Raw genomic sequence first — 22,058 nt, forward strand, 5'->3', positions numbered from 1 at the left:
TCTAGTTGGTTTTAAGGTCTTTTTCTTGTACTTCAGCTAAGTTGGAACATTCAGGGACTGCTGCGGAACATAGCTTGACTTTGGTGGGCTCTTATTGCCCTGGCTGTTATTGCTTGTGGGTTTTTTTTTTTTTTTTTTTTTTTGTTATGAAAGCTTGGTCAATAGCTTAGGCTTGTATTTTTTTTTTTATTGAGAAAAGGAAAAAAAAAGTTTCCCCCTCCTCCCATTTCCCTCCCCCTCCTCCCACCTTTCTCCCTCTCCCTCCACCCCTCTCCTCCCACTCCTCTCCCCCTCCCTCTCCAGTCCAAAGAGCAGTCAGGGTTCCCTGTCTTAATCTGGCATCTAGGCATCTGGGTTTGGGGTGATTCTAGGTCTCGGTACTGATTTCTGGGTTTATCTTTGTTGGGTGTGTGTTTTGCTCTTTGGTTTCTGTTTCCTGTCTGAATTTTCAGAGAATGTGGTATCTGTATGTTGCCCATTGTATTGGCCTGTTTGGCTGGTTGCTGGTGTTGAAGGCTAAGGGAAGGGGAGGCCAGGTGAGATAGCCACCCTGGAGATTAGGTCTGGAGGAACAAAGAGAGTGGAGAAGGTCCACAGGCAGCCTACCTGGTCATCTGGCAGGCGAGGCTTTTGGTTGAGCAGCGGTTGTCTGCCCGAGTTAGTGGATGGGATACAGTGATGTTGGGGGAGGCCAGGGAAGGATGGCATATAGGATTCACAGAAGGTGTGGATGGGGGCAAGGGAGGCTGCATCTGGTATTTCTTTGCAGCACTAGGTGTGATCCTGAGGATTGCTGGTCTGATTTTTTTCCCCTTGAAACAGGGATCTCACTTTGTTACCCTGGCTAGTTCTTTACTCACTGTGTAGTCCCGATTGGTCTTGAACTCACAGTTAACCTTCTGCCTCAGCCTCTCCAGGGCTGGGAGTAAAGATGTATGTCATTATACCTTGCTATGTATTAATTTTTAAACATTTTACTTAACTTTTAGAGATTATTTACGTATTTTGATTGTGCGTGCTCCTGTCATGGTGCATGTGTCTATGTGTCGGTCAGAGGACAATTTCCAGGAGTCAGCTCTCTCTTTTCTCAATGTGGCACCTGGAGATGGAACTAAGGTCATGAGGCTTGCAGCAAACACTTTTACCCTTTGACCTACCTTACTAGCTTCATTCTAACTTTTAAATGTAATTCTAAGGTCTTAGAATTTCTTTTAAGATGGCTGTAATTCCTTCTTTGGCCTATTAGAATTGACTACATATTATTCTTGGTCTCAATTAGAATTGACTACATATTATTCTTGGTCTCAAGCAGGATTTCTTTGATGAGGAAGTTGAGGTGAGGAAGTGCCAAGGACTTATGGAAGACCCACAGTAAACTGCTGGGAAATGGGACCACAGGTAAGCCCTATGCCTTGTTCTCAGTTAATTCATTATTCCAGAATAAGAGACCTTGGTCATTCTCTTGCCTACCTACATTATCTTTTTCTAGCTTTGCCTTCATGTCTTTCTATATGTCTTAGTGATTCTATTGCTGTGTCTCAGACATATCTCTCTTCTCATTCACTGACTCTTTTCTCCCTTCCCCATCCCTGTTCCTTTTTCTCCTTCTCTTTATATTTTCTTCAACCCCCCTCTCTCTCTATATATATATGTTTACCATTAATATCTCTCTCTATCTCTGGAGTACCATTTCAAAGACCCTGAAAGTCAACAGAACCTAGGTTCAGGGATTATATCAAAGACTGGTAAAAATTAGGTTTATGTGGTTTTGGTTCTTATTAGCCCACTTGACTAAATGGAAAGGTGATCTGATCAACTTCTGTTGTTCTAGGGCTGTTTGAATATTCTGGTAAAGAAACAGAACACAGCACTTAACGTCTGTGTATTGGGCTGGCATGGGATTTCTAAGAATGTGCTTTGGAGAGATGGATGAACAGTGAAAACCAATCCAGAAGTACTTGTCTCTTCTGTCTTCCTCCTGTGTGTGAATGCCATCTAGTGGGATGAAATGGGAGGACGCCACAGTAATTGTAAGGTTATAAATGTAAATAATTTAAGGCCAGCTGGACTGTGACTGAAAAAGCATGGGATAAAACCGGACTCTCTGAACATGGCGAACAATGAGGGCTGATGAGACACCAAGGACAATGGCAGGGGGTTTTGATCCTACTTAATGTGCTGGCTTTGTGGGAGCCTAGCCAGTTTGGATGTTCACCTTCCTAGATATGGACGGAGGGGGGAGGACCTAGGACTTAACAGGGAACCCGGACTGCTCTGTGGACTGGAGAGGGAGGGGGAGAGGAGTGGGGGGAGGGGGAGAAGGGTGGGAGGAGGGGGAGAAGGGTGGGAGGAGGGGGAGAAGCATGGGAGGAGGGGAAGGGAAATGGGAGGCTGGGAGGAGGTGGAAACTTGTTTTTTGTTTATGTTTTTTTTCTTTTCTTCTTTTCGCAATAAAAAAAAAAGGAATAGGAAGACTATCATGTTAATCTGTCTCCTGGGAACCCATAATGTTCTGAGAAATGAGTGGCCTTCATTTAGGATGGCCTGCTGAGGGATTGCTGGATAAGGGAGTAGTTATGTCATGGGGGACTCAGGGCACTGGATCAGTTTCCCTTCATTGATTGCTGGCAAGTTGTGGTTGCCACTTGCACAGAATGGTGGGAGACTTGTCTCAAGTAAAACTAGAAGGCTATGATGATAATTTAGATTTTTTTAAGAATAGATCAGAACCTGAAAAGCCCATTTTGTTCTGAGGGACTGGAAAAAATTCCCCTTTCATATGCCCCTTGTATGCCCCCATCAGCACCTGCATCCCCTGTGCTCTCAGCACCACCTGTGGCCCTCTTGGCCAGAACTCTGGCCTGCCAGTGCCTACATTAAACCAACCTCAGCAGATGCTTCCGCAAGACCAGGGTCCAACTGAAAGTTGCATTGAGACTTTTATGGCCCTGCCTAGAATTCACCTCCTCCACAGAATTATTTGAAACATGAGAGACCCTCCTGGCTGGATTCTGAGCTACTGCAGGCAACATCTCATACACAGAACACCCCTGGCTCACCCCATGAGAAATCACAGAATAACTTGTTTGGCAGCCTTCCCTGCAGCACCCCCCCCCCCCCCGCCAACTCTCTGAGATCCTGCAAGGTGCCTTACAGACTCTACTGAGAGAAACCCAGGGACACCCTCTATTATGACCAGGACAGGTGAATATGAGGAGGCTAACACATTTCTATCAGTCTTTCGCCACCACTGGTAGAATCGTACACCATCATTTACAGAAAAGCCACAACCCTGGTCATAGTGAATGTATTTTCACCTGGAAATGTGTTTTCACCTTTTTTTTTTTGGCAAGATGTATAGCTCCGTTGCTGAGGACAACACCCACACAACTCATTGAGCATGGAGAGCTGAATTGGTGCCTACATAGAACCTTCACCCCCATCTTCAAGTATCTTTGGCACGGGAAGGTACTCTGCAGGCTACCAAAAGAGAAATATAAGTACAAAACCAGTCACAAATCCTTCGATCTTTCACACCTTTCAAATATTCTAGGGTACTGGTGGCACAAAATGTGTGGGAGCAACCAACCAATGTCTGCTTTGACTTAAGATCTACTCCACGAGATTGAACCCATAACCAAAACTGCTTGGGTTACCAAGAACCAGAGACCAGATAGCCAAGAAACCTATGATAAAACCAAATACTATAAAATACTCATAGATCAGTGCCTTATTCAGACATCATCAAAGAAGCATCCTCTGTAGCAGATGAGAATAAATACAGAGACATAAAGCTAGACATCACATAAGAGAGAGAGACAGAGACAGACAGACAGACAGACACACACACACACACACACACACACACACACACACACACACACAGAATCTCCATTAAATCTCCTCCCTCAGAGCACAGGAATCCTCATGGAAAAGGAGGTGGACAGAGATGATGGAGCACACCATGAGAAAAAGACCCTCTAAATCAACATGAACAAAGCTCATATGAACTCAGAGATACTGAAGCAGCAAGCACAAGTCAGACATGGGTCTGCACCAGGTTCTCTGTGTATATAGTATGGCTTTTAGTTTTGTATGGCGCTCCTGAGTGTAGGAACAAATGTGTCTCTGATTCTAGAGCTTTCTCCTAGGGTCCTTTTCCTTCTGTTGTTTTGCATTGTCAAGTTTTGATGTAATGATTTATGTTTTATCTTATTATACTTCATTTTGTTCAATTTCATTATCTCTTAAAAACCTATTCTTTTCTAATGAGACACAGAAAGGGAGTAGATCTGGAAGTGGGGAGGAACTAGAAGACATGCAGGAGGGGAAACTGTAATCAGGATATATTGTATAAGAAAATAGTCTTTTTAATAAAAGGGGGAAAAAGAAAAAAAAATCCTAAAATAGAAGTCTTCCGAGATCACTTTCTTCTTTTTAAAATTTTAAATATAATTTAAAAATCTTATATGAATTGGTGTTTTGCCTGCATGTATGCGTGTGTAAAGTTATCAGATACCCTGGAACTGGAGTTACAGACAGGTGTGAGCTGCAATGTGGGTGCTGGGAATTGAACCCAGGTCCTCTGGAAGAGAAGCCAGGGCTCTTAACTGATGAGCCATCTCTCCAGCCCCTGAGATCACTTTCAAAGGTAAAAAGAAAGAAAGATGTTCCTTGTTACTTTCAAACATAAAATCATTACATTAAAAAACTTTCAGTACTTTGCTCACAAAAAGGTACATTTTGGAGGTGATAGATTTTTTTGGTTAACTTGATGTCACCATCCACACTTTAAAAATATGCAACAACTTCAAACTGTATCATATCAATGGATGCAATAATTATTTCTTAATAAAAATGATTGCTGAAGCTGGGCTTGGTGGAACATGCCTATAATTCCAGCACTCTGGAGCAGGAAGATCAGGAGTTAAAGATCTATTTCAGCTACACTGAGAGTTTGAGGTCAACCTGGGTTGTGTGAGACCCTGTCTCAAAAACCTAACCAATCAAGCAACCAAGCAATCAAAGTTTTTTGTTTTTTGTTTTCCCCCAAGAAAAGTGTAAAAGGATTGGCTCTCAGGCTCTAGCCTTGACTTTCTGGCACTTATGTTTTGGCAGAGTTGTTTATCTTTTTCATCTTCCACTAGAAGTATAAGTGAATTCATAGAAGCTAGGAATTCAGAACTGAGTCCCCTGAACCTCTTCACTGCATCATGATCTCATAGGCACATGGAACTGCCACCCTCCTGGGTAGAAAGGCAACAAAGTTCTCTACAAGCCAACCCAGACTCTACCCATTGCTACTTCCAGAGTTAGGTTCTGTCTACAGATTTCCCCTGTACTGGCAGGTGACGGTACTGCCTGGGTCATGATGTTCCTAGTGCCCCAACCAGTGACCGTCAGATGGCACAAGACAGAGGATCTGTAAAGTTTCCCAAAGGAAGAAGTAAGGTAGCCTTGCTGAAAAATGTTTCTGTTTCCTTTGAAGGTAAATTTTAGTCAATACTTTGTGTAATATGAAAACAATTGCTATTTAGGGAGCTAGCCAGCCCTTCATTTACCAATCTATTCATTCTCTAAAGAGTCCTATGATATAAGAAACATCCCTGGGTCTCTATAATGTATTCTTCAACTCTGGCTTATGAGGCTGAATTAAGGTATCCGTAGACACATGACTCTTCATGTGACCTGGGTGATTGTTTTCATGGAAGCATCTTGAATTTACTCAACATTATTTTTCTTTGTGCCTAGTGCGGCTAAGGTGAAGTCTTTCTTTTTATGTATCAATTCATTGCAAAGCTAGAGGCTTAATTTTGTAGTGTAGAGAGAGGGAGGGAAGATGAAGGAAGAAAAGTAGAGAGGAAGATGGAGAATACAGTGAGCAGCAGAGGGAGGCTAAGGATGAGAGTGAAGAGGGGGGAGGGGCTAGGGAGGAGGGGAAGTAGAGTAGAGGCACCAAGGGATTAGGGGTAGAAGGTCAAGAGATTAGGGGGAGAAGGTGGTAGAAGACTAGCCGTCTGGAGTTAGAGATGGAATTAACTGGGCAGATGATGAGAAAAGAGATGGGAATAGATGAAAACATGGAGAGAAATAAGAGATGGAGGAGGAAGAGAGAGATGAGGAGAGGGGGGAGATAGGAAGCCAAATGGAGTAGAAAAGGATATGAAAAATTAGCAGACCGAGTCTAGCTGTTCAGAGACATAGAGTGGGAAGAAGAGGGAGGAGGGGAGAGATGACGGTACCAGGAAGAGGCAGAGGCTGTGACTGGATCCCAGGTCTGCAAGATCTTTAGAGTAAGCCAGGTTTATTAACCATTTTCTGACAGGAGAAACATGGTCCAGCATGTGGGTATCCTATTGGTTTCCATCTGCCTGCTTCACAGTCTGTTCAGTCTTCAAGAGGAAGGTGAGGCATGGGAGTGAGTGTGGCTGGGGGCGAGTTTTTGATGAAGTAGCTGCATACTTCAATACCATGTGTAACAAATTCTGAGATGTCCTGTATGAGAGAGGCCACCCTGATTTTGTGTGTCTTGATAAATAAAAGGGCAAGTTCTTTATTGCCCAGTTGTTTTTTAAAGTGTAGAAAACATGATCTGCCAAAAAGGCTCAAAACTAGCAAGACTAAACTAACAAGGGGAAAGCCAGATGTCATGTTACAGAGCAAGTTTTCTTTTCTATATGTTTTACATGCCTACAGAAGGAGAAAAACGAGACTTAGTTATGTAAAACCTATTTTATTTCATTATCCAAGTTGCGTTGTCTTGAGTGGCTCTGAAATAGCTATTTCCAGAGGGACTTTATTCTGCTTCATGTCTTAGTATTGTGAGAATTGTGAAGAACTATGCGTTCTGATTTTTATGGAGTGGCTGAGAGCACATGCTCATTTAAGTACTCCTCGGCATGGTTTAAAATAGCTAAAAGCCAGAACAGATAAGTGTTTAAAAATGAGAGATAAAAGAGGAAGAAGAGATTCTTATTGTGCGACCATTTTTCCATTAGCTGGAATTCCTATTTTATGATCATTGGAAGATAACACCTTTTGCCTTAGCTGTGTATCTTTATTTTAAAAATGAAATGTTTATTTGTGTATGTGCATGCACACTATGCATGTGGAAGTCAAAGGACAACTTGTAGGAGTCTGTTTCTTCCCTCCACCATATGGATTCCAGGGATCAAACGCAGGTCATCAGGCTTTGGCAGCAAGCACCCTTTTCCTCTGAGATACCTTGCCAGCCCAGGTCTCTCTTTTACCATGTACACTATACACAGTACATGTCTAGAAAACTGATAAGATGTTCCTAAGACCTCTCCACACTCACTGTTTGGCCTTTGAAGGGGCTAACATCTTATCACTACATGCATTATTATTATATCACTGCTATTAAGATGGAGATCCCATGCATCCTGGGCATGTTAGCCTCTACGTAGAATGACGTAAGACTGCTTTACTTTTGGTCATCCATCTATTGCTTATTCATGTTCCTCTTTTAGACAGTTCATGAACATTTGCTTCCTAGAATTGCAAGGGGCCCCATCAATGCCTTTTTGTCCAAAAATGAGTGTTTTTACCTCTGTGAATATACATGCACCATGTGCATTCCTGGTGACCATGGAGGGTTGAAGAGATGCCCTGGAACTGGAGTTACAGGTGGTTATGAGTTGACTTGTGGCTCCTGGGAAATGAACCCAAGTTTTCTCTCTGTAAGAGCAGCAAGTATGCTTCACCACTGATATATCTCTCCAGTTGTCACCTCAGTTTTGTTTTACACTGTGTGTGTGTGTGTGTGTGTGTGCGTGTGTGTGTGTGTGTGTAGCTTATCACAGTGCCTATGTGGTTGGTGGTCAGAGGGCAGCTTGTGAGAGCAGAGTCTCCCCTTTCACTATGTGGGTTCTAGGGATCTAATTCAGATCCTTAGACTTGTCTTGGTGGTAAGCACCTTTACCTGCTAAGTGCCTATGAGGCTTCTGTCTGAGCCCCTGAAGAGCATACTGAAAACTTGTGATGTTGCTCATGGTAGTCAGTGTGGGCTGTAATGATCATGTTTCCACCACAGTCAGTCTGAAGATGATAGGATGTCATCAGAAGTTAGAGGTGTTCTGCTTTCAGAGAAATCAGACAATGCAAACGATTAAGTTTTATCATTGTGGCAGTGATAGGTTGGTAGGCTTTGGGGTGAAAAAAATAAATGTCACAGATATCTTCAGTCAATGATTGAACAGGCACGTGGGAAGGCAGAAGACACAGGCCTTGAGCAATACGTGCTGAAACTATTTATGATCATGGCCTGGAGAAGGAACAGTGACTGAAGGAACAGTGACTGAGTTGGAAACACTTCACAGATGGCTGGTTTGAGTGATCTTATTCCAGAGTTGAAATTATTATTATTTTGGGAACAAAATATAGAATCAGAAGCCAGCAAATGTTAACCTCATTTGCTTTCTATTTATTTTTATTAATTTTTATTGTTTTAAAAATTTTATATATATACACACACATAATAAAATATGATTTTATATAATATACCCTTATTTCCCCCTTCAATTTCCTCCAACATGTCCCATCCTCAACCTTTTAAAAAAATATAACCCAGTAAGTCTAGTTAATGGCACTCAAGAATGCATGGGTGTGCCTATCCACTGAGGCTTGACAATCCTATCAGTAACCACACCCCCAAAAGCTTGTGAATGCCAACAGCTTTCCAGTAAGGCATGGGCCTGGAGAGATCATCTTCCTTATTTATGCTGGAACTTTGGCTCTATTGATCTTGTGCAAGATAATCACAGTTGTCATGAGTTCGTGAGTGTGCCAGTCACGCCATGTCTAAAGGGCAGAATTTCACAACACCTCTTCCCACACTTTGGCTCTTACGTTTTTTTTTTTTTCCTGCTCCCTCTTCTGCACCATTCCCTAAGCCCCAGGGAGAGGGACTTGATATGAATGTCCCATTCAGGGCTGAGCACTCAGTATCCTATGTTTTCTTGTCTTACCCCTTTTATTGCTTATATTTGATTTTTCACAACAACTGAATTTGGTAAGATTTTTTTTCATTTTAAGTGTTAAATTTATTGAAATAAATATTTGTTCCCAATTGTGTCTTTCAGATTATTATGCACCAACTATGGGTAAGTTTGCTTCAAAACCTTTTATTAGAAGTTGTGAAAAATATGTGACAAGTGGATAGTCCATATTTTTAAAAGACGAAATACTACTTTATGTGTATATACAAGGCAAAGTAAGTTCCTTTAAAAAATAGTTGAGGAATTTGTATGGCTTGAGCTTGCGTGGGTCCTGTGTATGCTGTCAAAGTTGCTGTAAATTCAAATGTGCCACCATCCTGCTGTGTCTGGTAAACAGTGTTTCCCTAAATTCATCCACTGTACTTTCTCTGACAATATTTCTACTCCCTCATTCATGATGATCCCTGAGCCTGGGGAGGAAGAAGTGTGGTGTAGATGTCCCATTTAAGGTTGAAAAATCCCACAGTGTCTTGTTCTCTGCATGTTGACAAGTTGTGGGTGTCTGTTAAATGCCAGTAATAACAAAAAGAAGCTTCTCTGAGGAAGACTGAAATCTATGAGTGTAGTGATAAGTTATCAGGAGTAGTGGGCAGGAAGTCCCACCCTTCACTGAGGAGCTATTGCTACTTGATAGCTTCTGGAGAAAAAGAGTTATTTCTCTTCAAGGAGGTTGACTCAGGTAAGTTGCCCACACTCCAATGGATGTCCACACACCCAATAGCATATAGGGAAAAATTTGGGTAGGTATGGAATGGGTGTGGATCCAGAAGGAGTTTCTATATGGAGTGAGTAGATCAAAATATAATGTATGAGATTAATAAAAATATTAAAAATAAAAAAATAGAAAGAACAATGATTTTTTCACTATTTTTAAATGATTAAATATGTCATTATGAACACTAAAACTGTTAGTTTCTTTTCTCAAAGACTGACTACTTGAAAACATTGGGAGCCTAGCCAGTTTGGATGTTCACCTTCCTAGATATGGACGGAGGGGGGAGGACCTTGGACTTTCCACAGGGCAGGGAACCCTGACTGCTCTTTGGACTGGAGAGGGAGGGGGAGAGGAGTAGGGGGAAGGGGAGAAGGATGGGAGGAGGGGGAGGGAAATGGGAGACTGGGAGGAGGCGACAACTTGTTTTTTTCCTTTTCTCAATAAAAAAAAGAGAGAAAGAAAATATTGAAGCAGAACTTTCTTGTGTCTCTTCATATGGTCATTTTTGATAACAGCTGAATGTACTATAAAGCATGTTTTTCTTTAAAATTCCCTCACTCACTTTAATATACTATTTCTAGGAAGAACTATTTTACTTTTAATTGTATGTGTGTGCATGCGTGTGTGTGTCTGCTGGTACCCACAGAAGCCTTGATTTGGTCCTACATGCTCTTTGACTGTTACAACCCATCTACCCCTCTTCCATGATATTTCCTGAGCCCCAGGGGTAGTGCGTATGATATGGATGTTCTATTCTGGCTGAACACTCCCTAAGTACCTACTCTCTTCACTTTGACCCATTGTGTTTTTCCGAGTTAACTGCTGTGAATGGCATTCTTTTTTTTAAAAAATATTTTTTAGGGTTTATTTAACTTTATTTTATGTGCATTGGTGTGAAGGTGTCAGATCCCCTGCAACTAGATCTTCAGACAGTTGTGAGCTGCCATGTGGGTACTGGGAATTGAACCCGGGTCCTCTGGAAGAGCAGTCAGTGCTCTTAACCACTGATCCATCTCTCCAGGCCCTGTGAATAGCATTCTTAATTGGAGTAATATTCCAACTAAACCTTAGGAATATGGGATTATCTATTGCCAACAATACTAGTTAACTTGACTGGAGAGGGGACTTCTAATTTATTTGATATTATAAAAGAGAAATAACCTATAAGCCTATATAAAATAATAGGCTACTTGAAAAGTTGATAAAAAATTATTAGAATCTGTCTTTGTGACTGATATAAAATAAATATATTGTAAACACATTTTCTGGATAATTAATGTTAATAGCCAGACAGACACTGATAAGAGAGAAGGTACTCTCTTTTACACTGATGATGAAATGTACTTTGAATTTAAGTCATTAAGAGATGTATGGGATTAGGAGAGACTCTGCCTAGAATCCCTCAGTGAGGGGTTGCGGGTGTGGCTCAGTTGGTAGATCACCTGCCTAGAGTCTCTCAGTGAGGGACTGGGAGCATGGCTTATTGCTTTCCCAGTGTGCACAAGGCCCGGGTTCAGTTCCTAGGAATGAAAAATATGTAGGATTTCAATAAAGTAAACCATTTAGGTGAATAGAACTGAGTCTGAAAAACAGTACATGTGTGTTATCCCCAACATACCCTCATGCCAATGTTGGTTTTCCTTAGCCTAACATAGCTATTAATGTCATTTGCTACAAGAGTCTATTTTAAAGCCTAAGATTGAAATGAACTTTACTTAAATTTTTGTCTCTCAGATTCTGTCATTAGTAAGCCAGAGATAGAAGGTAAGTTGATCAGAAATTTTTTGTTATTAATATATGTTCTTTCTCTTAGAATTTTTTTCTTTTTCTTTTTCTTTAAATTTATTTATTTATTAAGGATTTCTGCCTCGTCCCCGCAACCGCTTCCCATTTCCCTCCCCCTCCCCCGATCAAGTCCCCCTCCCTCATCTGCTCGAAGAGCAATCAGGGTTCCCTGACCTGTGGGAAGCCCAAGGACTACCCACCTCTATCCAGGTCTCATAAGGTGAGCATCCAAACTGCCTAGGCTCCCACAAAGCCAGTACGTGCAGTAGAATCAAAAACCCACTGCGATTGTTCTTGAATTCTCAGTATTCCTCATTGTCCGCTATGTTCAGCTAGTCCGGATTTATCCCATGCTTTTTCAGACCTAGGCCAGCTGGCCTTGGTGAGTTCCCAATAGGGGTGAGAGGGTTCTTCTCTTAGAATTTTTATCTTTATTTTTATTTTATGTGCATGGGTGTTTTACCTGTCTGTATGTCCATCTGTTCACTATATGCATGCCTAGTGCATGGGCAGGCCAGAAGAGGGCATAAAATCCCCTGGAATTGAAGTTACAAATGATTGTAAGCATCCATGTGGATGCTGGTAACTGGACCCAGGTCCTCTGGAAGAGCAGCCAGTGCTCTTAACCACTAAACCACAATCCAGTGCCTTTGTGTACTCTTCTGATCCCATAAAATGGGAACATTGATGATTCTTCTAGTAAATTTTTCTTCCCCCCCTTTTTTTCATAAAACATCATGTATGACTCTTGTAAACAGATAAAACACAAACTATGCCACCATGACGTCTTACCAACACTAAAAATGCATACTTTTAAACTTCTACCATTTTCATAGAGAATCCTGGATTTTAAAATTTATATAAAAACCAACCAATAATAATTTGGGATATTGTGAACAAAACAGTGATGAGATAGAAAAACACTTTATTTTATAATCAACTGTCTAACCGTAGTATAGATGTTTCAATATAAAAACACGGCATCAACCTAGGCAGAGTCAAATAAGGAATGTGTTTTTAAACATGTGGAATCCAGGAATTTCTCATTTTTTTCCACAATGGCATTCATAGTTCTGTTTGTGGCTTTGATCTCAGAGGTCAGGGATTTGGAGGAAAAGCTCATCTTTTTAAAGAGTTACTTTCAGTTTATGGTTATGTATGTGCCTGTGTCTCTATTTTGGTGTGTTCATGGGAGTACAGGCACCTGTGCAGGCCAGAGGTATAGGTATTCCCCTGGAGCTTGAGTTACAGGAATTGTGTGAGTTGCCTCACTGGGGTGCTGGGGATTGAACACGGATCTTCTTGTGTATGTGCTCTTAACCACTGAGCCATCTCTTCAGTCCTGGAAGGACTCACTTAATAGTTTTAAAATAGAGTAAATAGTTTTAAAAAATATAAAAATATATTATATAGAATAGTTTCTATTATATAGAATAGTTTATACTTATTCTTCAGCAATTTTACATATGTAAACAATGCATTTTGACCATGTCCATCTCTAAGACCCTGTTCCAATCCCCTAATGTCCCTAACACCCCTTCCTCCTTTCATGTCCTCTCCGTTTTTTCCTGTTTTGGTAACTCTCTCAGTACAATTAGTGATGCAGGTTGGAATGTTGACTCATCTTGTTGGTTTGATCTTAGGCAGGTCCCCACAGCTGTAGTGAGATCATGAGAGTGATGGTCATGCTATGTCTAGAAGATACTATGTCTCCAATCCCCTTCCTATCATCCTGCCCTTACATTCTTCCCATTCCCTTTCTGAGATGTTCTCTGATTCTTGTGTGTGTATGTGTGTGGTAGGTTGATACAGATGTCTCATTTAGTTAATTAAAAAAAATACTACCAACACACTCAGAAACGATGGATAAAGGATTTTTGTTTTCTTTTAGATGGTGAATGTGTCTTTCCATTCTGGTATAGAAATGAAATATTCTATGACTGCGTCACTTTCAATGCAAAACACAAGTGGTGTTCTTTGAACAAGACTTTTCAAGGTTACTGGAAGTACTGTTCTCTCTCAGGTGAGAGTCTTGACTCTAAACTCCACAGGTGAGAGTGTCATCCCTTGTATTGGGAATAATTTCATGTGATAGGCAAGAACTCAGAATCCAGAGCAAATTCTGAAGTGAAAATAAGAGATACACAACTTCTTTTGTGGTGTCATGTGTGAATGCATATGCTATATGTGTTAGTATGTGTGGCTGTGTAATTGTGAGTGTGTGGACAATGTCATGTGTCTCCTTCTAGTACTTTCCACTTTATTATTATTAATGTTTTTTGAAACAGGGTCTCTCATTAAATCTGGAGCTCACTAATTTGTTAAAACTACCTGGTCAGGAAGTCCAGGGGGTCCACCTGTCTCTAACTTCACACTGTTGAGATTAGAGGCATGTAATACTATGCTTGGTTTTTTATTTGAGTCCTGGGGATCTGAACTTGGGTCCTCATGCTTGCACAGTGAAGACTTTATTTACTGAGATATCTTATCAGTCCCTGAGATACATAATTTCTGATAGCATCAAAATCACATATAATCAAAGATGTATTAGAAATGTTTTGACTCCATCATCTTTTAAGAAAACTACCAGTAGAACATAAAAGGAGAAGAGGACTGCAGGGTACTACCGATCTAATTTTCTTAAGTTATTGGTGTACTAAGGAAGAGCAGCTTGTGTAGAATTGTGTGTATGTGTATGTATGTATGTATGTATGAATGTCTGTATATGTGTGTGTATATATGTATGTCTATATATGTATGATATATGTCAGTATGTGTGTATGTCTGTATATGTTTGTGTGTGTGTGTGCATGCATGTGTGTGTGTGTGTGTCTGTCTATATGTATTTGCTGCAAAGAAGAAAGTGTTTCTCTTCCCAATGACTCTTTCTCTTATAGACTATGCTCAATGTGCCTTTCCCTTCTGGTTCAGACGCATGATCTACTGGGATTGCACAGAGGATGGGGAAGTGTTTGGAAAAAAGTGGTGTTCACTCACTCCAAATTTCAACAAAGACCACATTTGGAAATATTGTATATAATGGTGAGATTGACCAGATGAAGATGAGGAGGAGGAGGAGGAGGAGGAGGAGGAAAAGGAAGAGGAGAACTGGGGGGAAATACTGAGTTTCCTTGGAGAGTATCCTTCTTTCTTTTGGTCAGGAGAGGAAGAGGTGGAATCTTGATTTCAAGCTTTTGTTCAAATTTAAATTTTCTTTTTCTAGGATGTGAGATGATGATGCTCTGACTGTAGATGACCTCAGGTTTAAATGATGGATTATGGTATTTTATGGAGAGTTATTGCTTAGCTTCCACATTTTATTTGCTATGTATATAAAATGAAGCTCTTAAAAAAATACCATGTCAGGTAGAAGCAACCTATCAGTGTCATTTCTTTATTGTCACAGTCACACTGCTCAGATGGGGTTGTTGTTAATGGGGGGGGGGAGTGATGCATGTGCAGAACAAAGAGAACATGAGAAATCTACATAACTTCTGCTTGATTTTGCTTTGATGATGAAAATGTTCCAATTAAGTCAAGTAAACATTCATTGCTGAAGAAAGGCTAAATGTGAGAATACAGTTCATGCGCTGCTTCATGCCCACTTTGTTTTATATCTGAGCCAACTTATCTCATGCTCCATCCTTTCCACTCCCACCATTTGTAACTGACAGAGAAGAATTCCTCCGCAAATGCCTTATTTTTTTTCACTCATAAGAGGAACAGAAAACCGCCAAACCTATCCTAACAGATGAGAAGAATTTTGCTGTGGAAACACCACAGCAACATTGACAAAGCAGCTTTGGAATACTCTGCTGAGAAGCAAAAGCTTCCTAAATTGTCTTCCTAAATTGGAAAATAGCTGAACATAATTTATTGGATTTTAAATAGAAGATACTGAGGAATTATCAACACTAGACAATAGGGGCTGTATCTGGTACCATGTGGATGGGTGGGGATTGCACTTACCTCCTTCTTCATCCAGAACATGAAAGAGCCTGTGTAAACCTTAACTTTCACGAACTTGGTTCTATAGGTACGAAGATGATGGGAATAGCTGCGGTGAGCTTGTTAGCAGGGTTACATGAAACCTGGTTAGATGGAGGGTTGACAGGATGCAGGGCCCCCTATTCAGTGGCCCCCATCTTAGAAACCAGGCAGCAATCTTTATGCCTTTCTGGGCCTTTGAGGCTTTTTGGCTACCAGGTGATCTCAACAGACATCAGTACCCATTTAGTTCCTGAAAGGAGAAAGCTAAAGACCTGAGTCTTAGAGGTCGGTGTCTGTGTCCTTTCTTACCCAGGCAGCAAAGCCAGCGGTTCTTGGGCACTGGAAAGGTGTCTGGTCTAGAGCTGGACATAAGAGTTAATGTGAGAACACAGTACAAAATAAATGGAAGCCTGGGTCTCCATTACCCAGCTTTTTATGCCTTAAATAGGTTCACATAGAGCCACCCCACTCAATGTCTGCCTTTTGCGATACTCATAGATTTTCAAAAAAAAAAAAAAAAAGATGATGTCTTGGTATATAAGCAAGGTTTGCATTAAAATGTTGAGTTTCTTACCATAGCCTCCCGAGTTCTACGATTACAGGCCCTTACCTCCGTGTCTGCTGCAATATTAGAGCCTTTGAAGATCACATTCTAGGGGCTGATGAGATGGTTGTATGGGTAAATTCACTTGCCACCAAGCCTAGTCTGATGACCCGTTTGATCCCTAGAATCCACATGATGGAAGGAGCAAACAGTCACCTTGAACCCTGCTTTCTTCCTCACAATTTAAGATAAATGTAATTAAAAAATAAAGATCACACTGTAAAGGGGATCATGCTTTCCAATAGTGATGTTTATTTTCTCTTGGCACGGCATGACCAAATAAGAACCAGATCTTCAATTCATCGTGACTTTATGTAATTGTAATTGATTATGTACAAATGTAAATCCATAATGAAAGACCCCAGAAAATCTGACTTTTTAAAGGTCAATACTATGCTAGTCATTCACCGTGGAAGAAAACTTTGATTTTATAAAGGCTTGGTAAAGTGGAGACGCTGAACTTGCTGAAGAGTGGAACTGATGTAGCAGCGCCATTAGGTTTGTGCAAGGAGCTCATTTGATGAATGCACAAGCCCTGTGCTCCAACCCCGGTACCTCATAAACCAAGCATGGTGTCACAATCCTGTAAGCCCAGAATTTAGGAGGTGGAGTCAAGATGATCAGAAGTTTAAGGTAATTCTTGTAGGTTTGAGGCCAGCGTGGGCTACATGAATCCCTGTCTCAAACAAACAATCACACAAACAAGAACCCCTCCAACCCTCCCAAAACCAATTGTCAGTAATACTCAAATTGCTCATGGAAAGAACAAACAAAAGGAAGGAGAAATGAAAGAAAATTTAAAACATGCCATTCATGAGAAATTTAAAAGAAGTGAAAGAGTGAATTCGGTATAGAACAAATGGTCACTAGGAAAGATATGCTACTTTAAGACACAGGAAACACACTCCAGGGAGATAAGGTAGCCAGTTGTTGTGATGCATAAGGCTAAGAGGATAATGAATGAGAAAGGCAATTTTACACTCCAATACTTATTTAATTATGAATCACACAAGAATCTTAGAAAAGCCTCATTCCTAGTCAGTAGAAGAGACAAAAAGCTGTCAGTGGGAACCCCAGTGAAGGGATCTGACACACATATGTAGATTCAGAGGCCATTGTGGACAAGGTCATCAGACCAGGTAATCTCAGACTTTTTTCAGTGTGGCAGTTCAAAATATCTTTACGAGAACTTCCTTGTTCCCCAGAGAAATGTGAGCCGAGAGAAGCGAGGCAGGTAGGAGTGGACTGGACACTTTGGCTGCTGGAGGTTCTCCAGAGAGAAACCTGGTATGCGCCCTCCTCTGGGAAGGGTCTGCTTTTTAGAAGGTTTACTTACATGCTTCTGACTCAATTCAGCACTTTCAGTCCTAGTCAGTGTTCATATTCCATTCCAGCCTTCTTCATGTGTGAGTCTGTGATACTGGCATTGAATATGGGGCCTCTCGGAAGCTAAATCAAAGCTCTACCACTGGGTTGTCTTCTCAGTGCTGCAGTCCAGTCTTTTAGAAAGGGAATGATCCTTCCTCTGGCTTGTAGGGGTCAGAGGGATCAACAAGGATATGACAAGAAAACCCACAGAAACAACTAACCTGTCTCATAGGAACTCACAGAGTCTGAACCAACAACCAGGGAGCCTGCCTGGGACCGACCTAGGTTTTCTGCACACATGTGACAGTTGTGAAGCTTGGTCAACTTGTGGAACTCCTAACAATGGGAGCCGGGCTGACCCTAACATTTTGGTGGCTCTTGAGATCCTAGTTCTCATGCTGGGTTGCCTTGGCCAGCCTTAGTACAAGGAGAGGTGTTTAGTGTTATTGCAACTTGATATACCTTGCTCTGTAGAAACCCATGGGAGGCCTGCTCCTTTCTGAACAGAAACTAAGACGGACTGGACTGGGAGGGGTAGCAGAGGGAGGTTGAGGGAAGGGAAACTGCAGTTGAGCTATAAAATAAATAATTAAATCAGAAAAGAAAGGGAACAATTGTTTCATGTGGAAGCCAGGCCTTGCCCAGTCTCATTCAGTGGTAGAAACTAAGGGGTGGCATCTCACGTCAAAGACAAAGAAAATTCCTGTCTCCTATTACCTCCTAAAGTCTCTTGGCATGTGATCAGGCCTAGCCCTGCCATCTCCAGTGAGTCTCAGGTGCCATGTCATCTCCTGCACAGGTGGTAATCTTCAAAAAGGGAGATTGGAAGTTTCCAAAGAGGGCCAGTTCTCTTATTTAACATTCCTATCAGAACAGGTGACACAGTGGACTAAGCTACACTCACTTGGAATATTGTCCTTTGTGTTTGTGAAGTCATGAACGTGCATTCCAGACACATGCAGCCCGTTCCTGACCCTGGCACACAACATACCTCTGATGTACTCGAAATCTGAACCTCAGATTTGTACAGATGGTACAAATTTCAGGGTGTGCCTACCAAGTGAGAGGGCTGCCTGAACCTTTTATACGAATTATTTTGTCATCCTTTTCTTGACTCCAAGACAAAGATTAGAATATCATTTTATTTATTTTTTATTTTTTATTTTTTTGGTTTTTTCGAGACAGGGTTTCTCTGTGGCTTTGGAGCCTGTCCTGGCACTAGCTCTGTAGACCAGGCTAGTCTAGAACTCACAAAGATCTGCCTGCCTCCCGAGTGCTGGGATTAAAGAAGTGCATCACCATCGCCCGGCATAGAATATCATTTTAATACTTTGTATTTTTCCCTTGTTTTTGAGAAAGTTCAGAGAGAGAGAAAGAGAGAGAGAGAGAGAGAGAGAGAGAGATATGCACAGAGAGACAGAAAGATATATAATAGATATAATAGACAGATATAATAGATGATAGAGATAAGTAGATAGATAGATAACCTATACAAACAAGGAATTAAGCCTTTCATAGAGGCTGGTCATGAGGGTATTGAGTCGTAAGGAAAGTAGAGAGAGATAGCCAGGAGAAGAAATGTGTAAGTTGTTGGCTAAAGATTTACATACTACATAAAGAAATATGTAGGCTTTAAGGTAAAGATTTACTGCATAAAATAATGTGAGCTGTTGGCTAAAGACCATATGATAGATATATAGAAACAGCAACTGAATGTCTTGGGCACCAGAGTTACAGATTTTTACAGATGTCCAAAGGCATAAAAAAACTGGGAGAGGCAATGGCTGCCCTCATTCTAACATTTCAACAGTATTGTTGCCGATTAATTTAATTTTTGAGTAGTGTACTTTCATGTAAGAATGATGGCAATAACTTCTGGGGAGCTATGAAGCCCAGCACAACTGTGCCATGTGCCATCTGGATCAGACTCAAAACATGTGGAGGAGCTGCACACACATAGATGGGTTGGATATACAGTGTTCACCAAACTTCATTACCCTAGAGAGATGTACAAATGGATAATGGATAACTATTAGAATTCATGCCAAGAAAGACTTTCTACTTTTTAACGATTCACCTATGCACAGGGAGTGTGGTTGATGAAGTTCTTTGTAAGTATGTCATGGGGAGATTGATGCCAGTTTCTCCTAGTAGGGCTTGTGATGGACACTGACCAAGCAGTTATAAGTAAGCATGGGAGGTCCCTAGTAAGGTTTTGTGCCAAGGAGAAGGAGTCCCTGAGGCATCTAATAGTATGTCTGCTTTCTCTCTCTACTCACTTGCCTCCTTAAATGCAGGCCTTCTTCCACAAGGTTGCTATTAAAATAATTTTGGTAGTATATCTTGTATCTTTTATAACATTGGGAGAGTCTATTTTCTTAGGCAAGAAGCCACAAGTGGCTACTCTATGATTCCAGAGATTCATGGGAATCAGGAGTTTCCCATAAGGTGTTATTGGTTGGTAAGTATAAAGTAACTTGATCGGGGGAGGGGGAGGGAAAAGGGAAGCGGTGGCGGGGAGGAGGCAGAAATCCTTAAATAAATAAACAAACAAACAAATAAATAAATAAATAAAACTGTTTGGGGTGATTTGTAAAAGATTTGAAATACTAGTCAGTAAAATATGAAATAATTTATGAAAATATGAATAAAAATTTAGTCAGTAAAATATGAAATAATAATACTATCTTAGTTTGAGTTTCTATTGCTGTGCAGAGACACCATGATCACAGCAATTCTTATTTATTTGTTTATTTATTTAACTTTTTTTTTGAGACAAGGTTTCTCTGTAGCTTTGGTGCCTGTGTTGGAACTAGCTCTTGTAGACTAGGCTGGCCTCAAACTCAAGAGATCTGCCTGCCTCTGCCTCCCAAGTGCTGGGATTGAAGATGTGCACCACCACTGTCAGGTTCAACTATAGCAACTCTTACAAAAGAAAACATTTAGTTGGAACTGGCTTACAGTTTCAGAGATTTAGTCTATTATTGCCATGGCAGGAAGCATGGTAGTTGTTAAGCAGGCAGACATGGTGCTGGGGAAGGAGCTGAGAATTCTCCACCTGGATCTGAAGGAAACAGGAAGAGACTGGCTTAAGCATTTGAGACAGCAGAGCCCAAAGCCCGCCCCCTAGTAACACACCTCCCTTGTCACTCTAAGCAGGCCACACCTTCTAATAGTACCACTCCCTAGGGATAATGGGGGTCATTTTTATTCAAATTACCACACTGACATATGTATGAAATTTTTAAAATGGCAGACTACACATCTTACATATGTTTATGTATAATTTTTGAATATTTTAAAAGGCCATAAAAGATATGAAGATTGATATCAGCTGAAATGAAGAAAATGTACCAATTGGAAAATTACTTATCTCTAGCAGCTACCAATAGACATATTTATTAGTCAGCCTCCACCAGAATAAAACTTTCACTAAATTTTTAAAACTGTAATACCACCCCCATCTACTCAGCTACAGATGTGATGTTAGATGTAAGGGGAGATTTAATCTATATACAGAAGTTGTCCAATTCATGCTCGACATTACTAGATTTTACTTTTTTTGTATTAGTTTCTCATTCAGATGATCTTGGATCCCTACTCTATTATTTCCTACCTTAAAGAAATGGCATATAGTAGATTCAGTGAGATGACTTTGTGGGTAAAGACACCTGTAGTCAAGTCTAATGACTTGAGTTCCATCCCGATGACCCACAGGGTGGAAGGAGAGAACTGATTCCTGCAATTTGACATACACACACAGATACACACACACACACACACACACACACACACACACACACAGAGAGAGATAGCGAGCACACAGAAAGAGTGAGCATACAGAGTGAGCAGAGACAGCAGACAGTGATAGAAAGAGAGAGCGAGAGAGAGAGAGAGAGAGAGAGAGAGAGAGAGAGAGACAGAGAGACAGAGAGAAACAGAGAGACACAGAGAGAGAACAGGGTGTCCTGATTAATTTTTGGTCAGTTTAACAAGAGCAAGACTTATCTGTGAAGAGAAACCTCAGTGGAGATAATGAGTCTCAGACTGGCCTGTTGGCAAAAATACAGGGCATTTTCTTGAGTAATGGTTGACATAGAAGGGCCCAGACCACTGTAGGGGTGGTTGCTAAGTGATATAAGGAATCCAACTGAGAAATTCATGAGGATCAAGCCAGTAAGCAGCACTCCTCCATGACTTCTGCTTCAGTTCCTGACTCTAGCTCCTGCCTTGACTTCCCCTGATGACAAACTGTAACCTGTAAGACAACTAAGCCATTCAACCCACAGGCCACTTTTGGTCAAAGTTTGTAACACAGCAATAAAGACCTACTAGGACACGTGTCTATTAAATGAATAAATAAAAATTAAAAATCATGCATAATAAGTGTATTATGAGTTTCTGTGACTAAGCTTCTCCAACTAGAAATGAAATAATAATAGAATTTATTATCTGTGAAGGTTTGAATTTTTATCCACAAGTATTTAGATAGGAACTCATTCTGTAGCTTAGGCTAACTCATTAGCTTACTATGTAGCCAAATCTGGTGTCAAACTCTTGGCAATCCTCATGCCTCAGC

The 22,058-nt window shown here is 40.9% G+C and overlaps 1 protein-coding gene across 1 annotated transcript; it reads left to right on the forward strand.

The window, feature by feature from the left end:
• The first annotated feature begins 6,332 nt into the window (after positions 1-6,332).
• Positions 6,333-14,769, forward strand: LOC121449062 (binder of sperm protein homolog 1-like). Its single transcript, XM_041653266.1, has 6 exons — positions 6,333-6,405; positions 9,102-9,122; positions 11,467-11,496; positions 13,409-13,540; positions 14,415-14,559; positions 14,741-14,769. The coding sequence occupies exons 1-5, from the start codon at positions 6,333-6,335 to the stop codon at positions 14,555-14,557; spliced, it is 399 nt and encodes a 132-aa protein (XP_041509200.1). The 3' UTR covers positions 14,558-14,559; positions 14,741-14,769.
• Positions 14,770-22,058: the final 7,289 nt, after the last annotated feature.

Source organism: Microtus oregoni, unplaced genomic scaffold, assembly GCF_018167655.1.
Source record: "Microtus oregoni isolate MIOR12 unplaced genomic scaffold, Mior012 000006F_ref0000085, whole genome shotgun sequence".
Lineage (NCBI taxonomy): Eukaryota > Metazoa > Chordata > Mammalia > Rodentia > Cricetidae > Microtus > Microtus oregoni.